General features: G+C 37.4%; 1 protein-coding gene across 2 annotated transcripts; it reads left to right on the top strand.

The window, feature by feature from the left end:
* The first annotated feature begins 1,159 nt into the window (after positions 1 to 1,159).
* Positions 1,160 to 10,274, top strand: marchf2 (membrane-associated ring finger (C3HC4) 2). 2 transcript variants are annotated; one of them, XM_042483593.2, is made up of 5 exons: positions 1,160 to 1,524; positions 5,539 to 5,838; positions 6,985 to 7,189; positions 7,471 to 7,680; positions 8,456 to 10,274. In XM_042483593.2, exons 2-5 carry the CDS (start codon positions 5,657 to 5,659, stop codon positions 8,612 to 8,614), a joined length of 756 nt encoding a protein of 251 aa, XP_042339527.1. In that variant the 5' UTR covers positions 1,160 to 1,524; positions 5,539 to 5,656; the 3' UTR covers positions 8,615 to 10,274. The 2 variants fall into 2 exon arrangements, with proteins under 2 accessions (XP_042339527.1, XP_042339534.1); XM_042483600.2 differs by having other exon boundaries at positions 1,166 to 1,524; positions 6,985 to 7,180.
* Positions 10,275 to 13,202: the final 2,928 nt, after the last annotated feature.

Genomic DNA, 13,202 nt, shown 5'->3' on the forward strand with positions numbered 1-13,202 from the left:
TATTTTTAAATATGTACAATGTAGCTCTGAGGAATGAGCAAAGCAGGAATGTAGAAAAATATAATCCAGGGGATCCTAAGTGTTCGTTAAGTATCTCATAAAATGAATAGGCAATAATATTCACTACGCATTTGAAACAAAATTTAGAGCTGTAATGATTAGTCAATCCACTACTGGATCGACAAAAAATGACAACCATGTTTTAGAATAGATTAATTCATTTTTCAAGAAAAACAAATTATTTTAAAAAATCTTTACAGGTTCTCAAATGTGAATATATGCTGCTTTCTTTGGTGTTACATTATAGTAAAAATAAGTCACTTTAGGCTCTAGGATATTGTTAAAAAATAACTGTTAAAAGAGTTTATTTTTACAGTACAATTGCAGGAAAATTTTATATAAATAAAAAAAATTTGTGAATATTCAGACCAATTTGTGCGATTTAACTCAGACGTTTTGTTGAAAATAGAAATTTTCAACAAAACCTAAAATTTTCTTAACATTTTTAATACTGTGAACCTTTGCAAATCACACCTAGAATACATTTTTGTATAATCCTGCCTGGCTCTTTCCTTTAAAAAGTTACATTGTACATTTTTACAAATATATATCGGAATTTTTTCATTGCATATCTATGTCTCTATACAAATTTCAACTTGAAATTTTTTTTTTTTTTTCTAAATTGTTAACACATATAAATCATCTGATCCTCCTCGGTTAGGTTATTTAGTTACCTGTAGGCTACAATGTGAAAAGTTGCTTTGCACTATTACATTTCAGGATTTTTGACAACGTTTTAAAAATATTTAAGATATTTTCTTAATATTTAGAAAACGACTTAAAAATGCATGTACACATTTCTTTCATTCGTAATACTGTAAACCTTATACACTCCTGCTCCGCTCTTACCTTTACCTTTTGAAGTTACAAAATATTTATGTATATGTATTTATATATGTGTATATAAATATGTACAAAACTTCGATATATATATATATTTATATAATATCTATATATATTTACATTTATATTTATGTGTGTGTGTATACATATAACCCTTTTTGTAATTTCATTTTTATGTTTTTCCTTTTAATTTTAACGCATTATAGAAATGGTTTGATCCTCCTCGGTCAGGTCTGTTTACGTCCTCTGGCCGTGTTTTGCGCATGATATGTTTTCGGTGAGAAAGCCCCTCCCTTTGTCAAGCTGTTGTTATTCACAGTCGGTCTGTAACCAGTCCGGAGTGTGTTTAGTGTTTCCGTGTGTGCACCGCAGAGTCAGACGGCTGATGATGAGCCTCGGGGGGACATCTGAAGCTCCGGGACAGCGGAAGTCTGGCCTGCTGTCTGTTGTCAGCTGAGAGCCGCTAGTTAGCACAGCGCCGAGTAGCATAACCGTTAGCATGGCTAGCGAGTGACCAGTTTATTTACACCTACAGCTGAAAAATGAAACGAGACGGAAACACGAGGATGTTATGGCGGTGATGGTTGCCGCTGTGAAGCATTTTTAAGAAGACGACACGGGGTGAGTAGACATTTTTAAGCTTTGATTTTACACCAGACAGCACGGCTAGCATCTCAGTGTAGCTAACTTACTGACAGCTGACAGTTAGCAAACACACAGCTGTAACGGTCCCCAGCTGACACTGTCTATGTGCTGGACAAATGACAAGTGATAGTGATTTAAAAATGTTAAAGTTTGATCATTGCTGATTGTGTCATAAACATGTCACAGCAACATAGCGAAGCCAATTTTAATATATATATATATATCTATATATATATATATATATATATATATATATATATATATCCCCAACTCAGAAGGATGACGGACTCTTGTAATGTAATTCTAAGTCCATCAAAATGTTTATTTCATAAGTATAAAACTTTTAAATCACCCCCCAAGTTTATATTTTGTATGATTTTAAATTGTATTTGAAATCCCTAAAACTTCTAAAAAAAAGACCAAAAGAACAAAAATGATGTGATATCCTGAAACACTTTCCCTCTGCAGTAAATACCTTAAGTTCAGACTGATTTCCCCCCTTGTACGATCATTTGTTTATTATTTATGTATTTTAATTTATTAAGTGTATTACTTCAAACACTCTTCACAGGACTGAAACACCTTACATTGTATTGAAATGTTAAAAATTTGAAAAATGTGTTAATCTGTTTATCCATTTATTAAATGAAGTGCTATTCCATTTGACACCTTTATTCTGTTGCTGAAGAAGTGATTTTTTGCAAATTTTAGAAAAAAAAATCATTCCCCGGCCCAGTGACCAGAAAGTATGGCACAGGAATACCTTCTCTCTCTTTTTTTTTTTTTTTTTTGCTTTTTTTTTCAGAGGTGAAATGTGTAATATATGTTTCTTTGGTCATTATGTCGAAATCACCCACGCACAGCTCATAGCCTGCTGTTAGGGCCTGGTCTTTATTTATGAGAGGAGGATGTGGCTGGGGTTAGACTTTGTATTTATCTCTTTGAGGTTGTTTTTTTTTTTTTTAGTCCTTCCCAAAGCTACAAATATTTTCCTTGTGCCAGTATCATATGTCCCTAGTTTTTACAGTTTGTTGGTATGAGAAAAGAGGTAATTTTAGTGATTTTTAAAAGAAAATACACCTCCCAAATCTGCATGTCTTTGTCTACAAATAAATAAAAAATACTGCCATTTAAAGTTGTCAAAATTAAAAAAATACATATATATATATTTGACATGCTTCCCCCATCTTGCGCCACTTCCTCCCCTTTCATAAATAACCAACAGTCCCTTAGGCTCTTTGAAACATATGCCCTCAGTTTTTGATATATGCATTGTGACTGAATGGACTTTTATCATTCAAACTGCATTTAAATTGTTCATCTTCCTTCTTGCTTTTGTTATTTGAACTGCAAAGATAGCCCTTTTTAATTTCTGACTATGTTAATTTATGTCAGCAGACATATATAAATATTTTTAAATGTATCACCAAGAAGACAGATGTAAAGAGTGTCTATGTGTTATATCTAGGCGATATACAACAGGGGAACATAAGAATGACCACATTCATAAAACAGTCTGCACCACAGCGTTAACAGCTGGTTGGAGTTATAACAGACAGCTGGTTGTCAAAATGAAAATGAAAATGAAAATGACTTACATATGTTGGTAGTAAATGCTTGGCATAATGTGTCTGCTCTCATTAACCAACGAATACCCGACAGTACTTAAAATGTACATCAGGTTATGGTAGCATTTAGATGTATAGTTGAAGCTGTTTGCTTAAAATGAGAGGAATTAATAATACGTTGCTCTGTTTTATCCCTGTGTTTACGTACAGTGTATCACCCAGCAACAGTAATCTAATAGGTTTTGTTGTTGTCTTAGTTTTGGGGGCCTCCTCTTTTGTTTATCTGGGTCAGGGATTGCGCCTCTTAATCGTAGCCCCCGTCATGCTGTATCAGTATGTATAAATAATAACACCAGGCAGTAATACTGATGCAGTTTGTCATGGATTTGAACGGGTAATAGGTCATCTGATTAGGGAGCTTTACAATGAAGTTCAAGTTCAGGCCTTCACAAATAAACATTTGCAATCCAGGTGTGAGCAACACAGCTAATGTTACATCTGCAGTTTTAATGGCTGCATATTTAACATAACAAACACGAGGCGCGAACTATGCACTGTGGGGATATTAAATCATTATAACTGTAAAAGTTGTACGAAATAAGCATATGACTAGAGTATAAAAGCAATAAGAAATTGTTTCAATAATTAGGCTACATCTAATGGGCCAAGTGTGGGTATTTTTAATGAAATGTGTCTGACACACTGTATAAACAGATCATCATTTCCTTCACTATATTACTGCTTGGGGATTTAAGTAGATCAGATGTTATGCTGAAATGCTTGTAGAGTGTAAATTCTTGTATTTATTATTTATAAGGAAATAAAATAACAACACAGAATCTCACAAGTTAACACAAGAATTTCTGCACCATCTGTTGTGTTAAAGCTCCTACACAACAACAGTGTTGGGTACACAGGATAATATTAGTTTGGGTGTAATGCTATGGTTTAATGTGTTTACGTGCCAGTGACCCAATATGTACCTTTTATAGTCTGCGATGAAGGATCAGTTGTGGGCTTAATATGCCATCTTCTGTCATATACTATGTGTTTTTGTGCTAAAGTTATGCACTTAAAGGTAGTTGTACTGCCATTATTGAGATTGTGAAAAAGCTGAAAAGCACATTTTAAAAAAAAAAAAATTAAAGGAAAAAGCTTCAATAGCAATAGTACACACACACCAGAAATATTTATGGTTTTAGAATTTGTCTTTTGTCATGTAATAACGCGTAACATTCGTAATATTCAATTATCTGTTTCTAAACAGGATAATTTCCAAACATAAAGACAATTGCACTGTGACAAGTTCAGCGGTCTTTGTCTTATCTGTAGTGAGGGGTTATCTGAGGGGAGACAGCTGTTTATCTGTCTGCTGCACATCACACTCACTGCCTCTCACAATAGCTCGTGCTTTTTATAATGGATTAGCAGCTGCTTTGGGCGAGTTGGCCCACCTCCAGACTGACAGCTTTCTTGTAAATGACACAGTGTCTTTGTAGATAACCTCAGTTATTCTCACACAGCAGGAAATTAATGGTCCATGAAGCACACTTTCAGATAAGCTGTCATATTAGAGTGTTTACCTACAGCGAGGTTGTATTGATAAAAAATATTCTACTTTACTGTTACTTTACTTTGACTGTTGGCTAAGACTGTTATTGCTTTCATGTTGATCTAAGCAGGATGTTGTTATATTTAGCTATAATGCAGCTGCGAGAAGCAGGAGGACATTTAAGGTAACTCTTTCACAATATTGTTATAACTCAGATGACAATGACAATATTTTAAGTGTCATTTCACAGTAACATCAGCATACTCAGGGTTCAACAACGCCACGTCGGGCTAGTAAATCTGACGGAAAGCTATACTTGAGTAAAAGTACAGATATCTTGTCAGAAAATAACTTTGGTAGAGATTACAGTTACCTGTCCGAAGATTACCTTAGTGAAAGTCTTAAAGTATCTGATATCAGCTTGACTTAAGTATTATGAAAAGCAAAAGTACAAGTCAATGCAGGTAATAAAAAAGCAAGCAGTCATAATTTTGAGAATTGTTTATTTCCTCTTAAAAATGAAGCATACATTACAACAGAATTTAAAGAACATAATCCAGTTTTTCTTCGCTCAGGGGAGAAATATTGTTATAAAAGTTTACATTTTTTTGGTGACGTAGTGGAGTAACAGTGGACATTGACAGGAATATAAAACCTCAACTACAGTACAGATACACCCAAAAAAATACTGAAGTGCTGTAACAAACTACCAAGGTACAAGTATGAAGTAGCATGAAATGGAAATACTCAACTAAGTCTACCGCAATCCTACTTGAGTACAGTACTTGAGTAAAAGTATTTACTTTCTATCACTGACATTGTTTACATGAAAAAGTAATTAATTTTCAATCTGTCTTCCTCTGTTTGCAGAAACTAACCATTCCCAGCCTGCGGACAGCAAAGTTTGTGCCCCCAGCTTCCAAAGTCAGCCTTCGCCTCTGACCCTTTACACCCTTATCTCTACGGCCAGGGTGTGGCCACTGTAACCATGACGACAGGCGGGTGTTGCCACCTGCCTGGCTCTCTGTGTGACTGCGCGAGCAGCACTGGCCTGTGGAAGAGCGTGGAGGAAGCAGGCGGTGACGGATGCCAGGCGCTCTACGTCACCCAGGTCACAGCCATAGACGGGCGGTTGCTCTCGTCTGTGCTCAAACCCATGAGCACACAGAGGTAAGACCTACCTACGCTCGTGCTTTCAGGTGAGACAACCTGTGGGGGAAATACACATGAAATATGCAGGACAAGCACACGATCCCAGTGGCGACACTGCCTCCTTTTTCATTCTCAAGGCCGTTTTCACAGCAGACATTTTGACTTTGAGCAGTAAGGAAAACACAGCTGTTACTTTTGGTCCACTGAGGTGCCGTTTACACTGCAACGGTTCTTTTTTGCAGTTTGGCCTTTTGTTCACACTACAACTGCATTTTGGGGGCCTGAAAACGCAGACTTTTGAAACCAGGTTCTAGAGTGTAATCTTTAAAAAACCCAACACCTCCTGTCGCTATGTAAACTGACAATATGCCGATCCTGTGAGAACGGTGATGTCCTGGCCACACATGCGTGAGTGTGGTGTTCTTCTAGTTCAAAGTTCAAACTGACTCAGTTACAGTTTGGAAGCATCTTCCCTTTTTTTCTTGAGATTTATATTGGATTTTTGGAACATATTACTTTTCTTTTTTTTTTTAAATGTGATTGTATTTATTTTATAACCTTCCTATTTGGTCTCCTGTGCATTTCATCCACGTTTGACTGTAAATAGAATATGATATAAGATAAAAAAAATATATATATATATAGATGCATTATAAAAGATATAAAATGAAAATAGAACATAAACCACAAAATGTATGTACAAAAGGTGCAATGGAGGAATTGTAAAGTTGGGGGTTAAAGTTGAAGTTAAAGTTGCAGTGCCAATATGTTAAAGTGTTTTTATAGGATGAGGTACTTTATTTTCTCAACTATTGAAGAGATAAATCATTATGTAGAGCGGCTGTATGCATTAGAAGGTCTTTGAGTTTGTGTTGATTGTTGTTGTATTGCTGTAATGTGTTAGTCATATTGTGAGTGTTAGGGATGTGTATTTATGTAATCTAGTTAATGAAGTGACCCCATGAGGAGTAGCTACTGTTTAATACAGAAGCTTGATATACAAACAAACAAACGAATGAACATGCTGAAGAAGATGCTTTAACCTGCAGAAAATTGATTATTGATTACCGTATTGATTAATTCTGCTGATCTACAGTAGAGTGTCTGTACTAAAACTGCCTTTGGCTATAAAAAGTTCTCTCAATATATCGCCTTTTGTCTCAGTGATGGTCCCATCTGCCGTATTTGCCACGAAGGAGGCAACAGTGAGGGTCTCCTGTCTCCATGTGACTGCACAGGCACCCTGGGCACGGTGCACAAGAGCTGCTTAGAGAAGTGGCTATCGTCCTCCAACACCAGCTACTGTGAGCTCTGCCACACAGAGTTCAGCATCGAGCGCCGACCGAGGCCTCTCACAGAGGTAACAAAGGTCAATGCCCTTTGCCTTGTCTGCATCAATCTTTCCGCTTGTCTTTTTTAAATTTTTTATTGTGCAGTGGTGGGTCTGCTGTTTGTGAGTGACTGTGCATATATGAATGTGTGAAGGAGAAGCAGCTTTTTTCCTCGTCTTTCAGCTTGCTTGCTTGTTGTTGTGTCTTTTCTGTTCTTGACTTAAGATCTTTCTCTTTTTCTGCCTCTCCCTTGTCTCTCTTTTGCATGTATACATTCTCCCTCTTCTCTTTTGTTCTGTGCCCCCTTCTTCTTCCACAGTGGCTGCGGGACCCCGGCCCTCGTAATGAGAAGAGGACGCTGTTCTGTGACATGGTGTGCTTCTTGTTTATCACGCCTCTAGCAGCCATTTCAGGCTGGCTGTGTCTGAGGGGCGCTCAGGACCATCTTCTGCTGGGGAGTTGGCTGCAGGCCGTGGGCCTCATCGCCCTCACCATCGCCCTCTTCACCATCTACGTCCTGTGGACCCTGGTAAAAAATCAATTCTTCCACAGATTTAACTGTAGCACTAATGTAATGCAAGTCTAAAGGTCCAGTATGTAGACTTTAGGGGATATATTGGCAAAAATGGAGTAAAATACTCATTACTCACTATGTTGTCTTCAGTGTATTATCACCTGAAACTAAGAATCTTTGTGTTTTCACAACCTTAAAATGAGCCAGTTATATCGTCATACAGAGCGGGTCCTCGTCTATAAGGTCTGTCATGTTTTTTACGGAAGCCCAGAAAGGACAACATAAACAATGGCTCCAGATATGACCATTCACGTTTGTGAATCGGTCACCTGAGTTCTCCTACACGCTTGGCACACAGGAGAAGTTTCAGATCTGCAGCTTTATCACTAGACGCCACCAACTCCTTCACACTGGAGCCTTAAAGTGCCTTGAGTTTTGGAATTGCCTGCTAATTTGCCTTAAAGACACGGGGTGTGTGATTTTATAAAGTACTTCTCCATAGTTGGTGCATTAAATACAATAGACAGAAAAAAACAAACAAATAAGTCATCCAAATACCAAAAAATGTTTTGCTAATCATTTATGAGTGCATTTAAAGTAGAAATCCATCATTAAAGTATTTTTATGTCTTAAACATAAACACAATTAGATTCTAAACAGGTTAAAGCCCTATTAGTGGCCTTTAAGCTTTACTAATACCCAGCTTAAAGTTTGCGTATAACTATATGTGTATATATAAATATATATATAGATATAGATATTTGACCCCCTATTTCTGTCACCTGGGCAGGTGTCTTTCCGCTACCACTGTCAGCTGTACTCTGAGTGGAGAAGAACAAATCAGAAAGTACGTCTGCTCATTCCTGAAGCCAAGGAGTCCAACTCTTCCCAGCATTCCTTGCTCTCCAACAAACTGATGAAGAAGTCTGCCAATGAGAGTATAGTATGAGACCAAATTGCGATGGTTGATGGTAATGGTGTCTTTTATGGGCAGAGGGCTAATTGTCGCCTGCCAGCTAACCTTTAACGAAGCACTTGTGGGATTTTTGGTTACTTTTTACACACAAAAAAAAGTTGCTGCCCCATCACTACTTTACTCACATCCCCTTTTTTAAGACGTCCTTCCTCATGTGGGTATACAAATGAGCACATTTACATGGGTGTTTACCAGTTTATGCAAAGGCACTGAGGGACCTCATACGGTGATTTGCAGAGACATTTACAGAGACATGGAACTGTCTCATCATCACGGATATGATGCTAATATTAAATAACAGTGACAGTAGATTAAAAAATGACCAAACTAACTTGATTAGTAGACTTTGAAATGTTATAATTGTTGTTCTGCTTGGTTTCAACAGCCCATTGATGGTCTACAGATGACTGTGAAGTATAGCAGGTTGGTTCAGTGAAAGTGTGTGTTCTGATAGATACATGTCATATTTTGGCATGTCTTTACCTGCATAGGCCTTGCATTTTCTGCACAACGTTGCCCATTGAGGAGCTCTTTCATGCGATTATTGTGTGATCCTGCATTACTCTGTAAAGGGAAAAAAAGCTTTGATGTTATTCACAATTCAGAAGCTGGTATGCTGTCTGAGATGAAACTTTTAATTTTACCACAAGCCTATTGGACTTTTTATTATTATTATTATTTTTTTTTTTTTTTTCCTACATCTGTTTTTACATGTCATCCAAGACTGGATGGTGGCACAGTGTTATTAAATCCAGAGATTGTGCAATAAACCACTGTGGACATCAAAGACTTCACAGAACATGAAGAGACCTCTCCCAAAATGCACTGTTATGCATGCAAGCATTGTTAATAATTTTGGGGGATTTTTTTTATTTTATAGTGTATTGTAAAATTCTTTTGTGGTTTAAAAAAACATTTCTTAAACCACTAAACCGATTCAATATTCCTACTGAAGTAGGGTTTGACAGCGTCCTCATAGAGGTTCTTGTATTATCAGCACTTAGTAAGTAGGTCTTGTATAGATTGATAGAAAACTCCATCAAAATGGCTCTTGGAGGAACATTTGTATTGTATTGTTGGGTGGCTGATGCAGTGTACTAAATCATCCTTTTACCACCTGTTCAAATACTTCATTATTCTTATTTTTGGTTTAATTTGAAAAAAAAAAACAACAGTACAACAATATTGTTGTGTAAATGAACTGTACTTGTGTAGCGCTTTTCTAGTGTTATTGCCCACTCAAAGCACTTTCACACAACACACACATTCACACACACATTCACACACTGGTGGCCGAGAATACTGTACAAGGTGCCACCTGCTACTCAGTAATCATTCACACGCACTCACACTCCGAGGACGAGGCATCGGAAGCAATTCTGGGTTCAGTGTCTTTCCCAAGGATACTTCAACATGTTGCCCGGAGGAACCGGAGATCGAATCGCTGACCTTCCGAACAGATGTCGACCCGCTCTACCTCTGAGCCACAGCCGTCCCAATTGTGTTTGCGTAGTTTTACGTAAAAAACACCAAGAATCATGGAAACTTCCTGCAAGCATTTATCACTGAAGTCATGGTCAAACATTGTCGTCTCTGATGTGATGGAAAAATAATAATAAATTCTGTGACTGTGTTTAGGGATTCTGCAAGTCTAACATAAACGTTACCCGCCAACAATGACTTTCACTGTGGGTACATTATGCAAGCACCACTAAGGCTTAATTTTACTGTTTTCTTTTTTTCTTTTCTTTAAAGGAAGCCAATAGATGCGTGTGTGCTTTTCCTCTATGGATGGATGTTAATGTCACTGATTGTACTGATTGTTTGGGTGAGTGGAGAAAATTCATTTCTCTTTTGTGTAATTAGTTTGGTGCCATTTATAAACGAATAATTTAAGATTGGCCAGTCAGAAAACACAAACTAATGTCTGCCTGGTTTCCAGATTTTTTGGGTCATAACATGTTCTAGTTTTGAATAGTTTCCTTCATTTCAGTTAATAAATGTAAAGACGGTTAATTGACAAATGAACTCACTGTGGTTGGTGAAACACATAGGGCTTAAAGAATATAACACTATCATACTTTTTTGGGTGGTGCAGGTGTTAAAGGGACAGTTCACTCCAAAATCAAAAATACATATTTTTCCACTTACCTTTGGTGATATTTATCATTCTTGATTCATTGCATGAACAGCAGCATTTTCAGCAGTCATTGTCCCTGTAAATTGCCATGTAAGTTCAAGTTAGCAGCTCTTGACAGGAATTTACAGTCAGCACTGATAACTGCCTTGTGGCTCCTATTACCAACCAATAGATAAAACTTAAATGTTTGCCACTTCATATTCTATGTACTGTATTAATCAGTAGCTTATTAGTTAATGCATTTCCTCTCTGACCGCTACGTCAGATCAAAGCCTGTCATCCTGTGGTGTCTCCTGTATTTAAATGTAATTTATAAAAAAATCCTGTAACTCTACATCATCCACAGTAGTCTATAATAGCTACATTGAGGGTGTAAAGAACAACATAAATTATTCCACAGCTGCCCCCCATCATTTCCAGTTAGAGAATAGGTGAAATCACAGCAAGGCAGTTAGGCTGGCGCACCAGCCCCCCAAAAACTAAATCTGCCGCTAATAAAAACAGAAGCAATGGGGGGCAGCTGGATAAGAGATGAGCGATGTGTTTTCATATTTATAAAGACTTTGAATCTAAGCTTTCCGCTGATATCGCACAAGCCGCGTTTAGACATCCAGACGCTCCGCAGTGAACGTGGTTACGTCATCAATTTCTGCGCATTGATTCGCCAGAGAAACCTGGCTTTGTCCCGCCTCCTGTGTCCCGATTGGATGAAATTTTCGATACCCATGCGTGGTTGGTCATTTACTCCAGCAATCAACATTGGGTTTGTGTATTTTTCCCGGAAATTTGAGCACGCACGGAAGGAAAACGAGACGACGTACGTGTGTTTGTTTACATGGAGACATACCCAAAAAATAACAGAGCTACAAGACAGAGCTCAGCAAGATCAAGATGGCAAAATGACGGTCAACAGTTGAAGAGGTGCTGGAGTCATTTTTTTGGAACGAGCGGCCTCGCGACACTGCAGCTGATTCTCGTCACGATCAGCTGATGCAGCAGCAGGAGGACACGCAGGACAGCGACCAATTTGGAGACATGAGGTGAGTGACTCTTTGTGTGAATTAAATGTTAAAATTCAAGAATGTAAAGTATGCCACTTTGATTATGGCTGCTGCTCAAGCCCGGATATATTTGTTCACAAAAGTGACTTTGGTGTTGTTTTTTTTACTTTATAGGAAACTGTGCAACGACTCCAAAACTGAGGGAAACGATAGGCGCTATGACCCGATGCAATGGTAAGATTTAGGGAAAAAAGCTGAATGCACCGTGCTGAATGGGATCTATATGTGTATCGGCCATAATATCTGTGTTGTGTTAACATCACAGAGCAGTACTAATCGTACTTCTTGTGTTTTCAGCTGCTGGAAGCGCGGAGAGCTGGGCCACCCCTTTGCAAGATAGCCTACATTTCAAGCATCTCATGTACTAACAACTCTGCTCTGTTGCTTTTTTTGTTGTTTTCTTTTTTAAAATACAGCTTTAGTATTTTTAATATGTTCCTGACAAATTTGTTTTTTTCAACTGATTATTGTGACAGGTGTCTTCAGTAACTGAATAATAGTAATAGTAATAATAATAATAATTATTATTATTATTATTATTATCATAATCAAACTTATATAATAAGATGGGCAAATCAATTGTAATGGATATCTTCATAGCTAAGCAATGTATGTCAAATAGCTTAGTGGATTAACTTGATAGCTTTCATCCTGCAAGACCCAGGTTCAAAGCCTGTGAAGTACATGTAATATCTGAAGGTTACTATTTTGTGTTATTGTTTATTCATAGAGTAGATAAAATGTAAAGACAGTCATAATTTAAAACTACACTGTGAAATGGGACACCCTGAAAGGCTATTCAAAACTTGAAAATAGGGGCCAAGACATTAAAAGAAGCTACAAGAGGTGCTTCTGTCAAAATCAAGAATCAGTTGAGTTTGAGTTTTGACAGACGTCACTGCCGATACTGATTGTTCCCCTGCCAAAGACTTAGTTGTTTATCGGCTTGACTCATATATTGGGCGAGTTTTTGACAGATGTCACTGCCTACAATAAGGTAGACTAAAGTCGATTGCTGCATGTAAAGTAACTGGATGTATGACTTAATGAATTAATCATATGGTTAATATGTCATAGACTCATGGTTTGACTCCCACGAGAAATACTTAATTTTATTTTATTTTATTTATGCTATAAAATATAATCTGGCTGTAGATTCATACAGTTTAGACACTGATTGTGATATTGCAGACTAGCTGAGGCACATAAAGTTGAGTGATGTATCGTTTTGGTCAATAAATGGGATGGAGTGGTCCCCAAACAGGTAAAACCAGTATCAGCAGTGACGTCTGTCGAAATCATGGAATATCGGCCTAACTCATATATCAGTCGAGTTTCGACAGACGTCACTGCCGATACT

This window comes from Plectropomus leopardus, chromosome 5 (assembly GCF_026936395.1).
Source record: "Plectropomus leopardus strain MGB_pleo_1.0 chromosome 5, ASM2693639v1, whole genome shotgun sequence".
NCBI classification, from domain to species: domain Eukaryota; kingdom Metazoa; phylum Chordata; class Actinopteri; order Perciformes; family Serranidae; genus Plectropomus; species Plectropomus leopardus.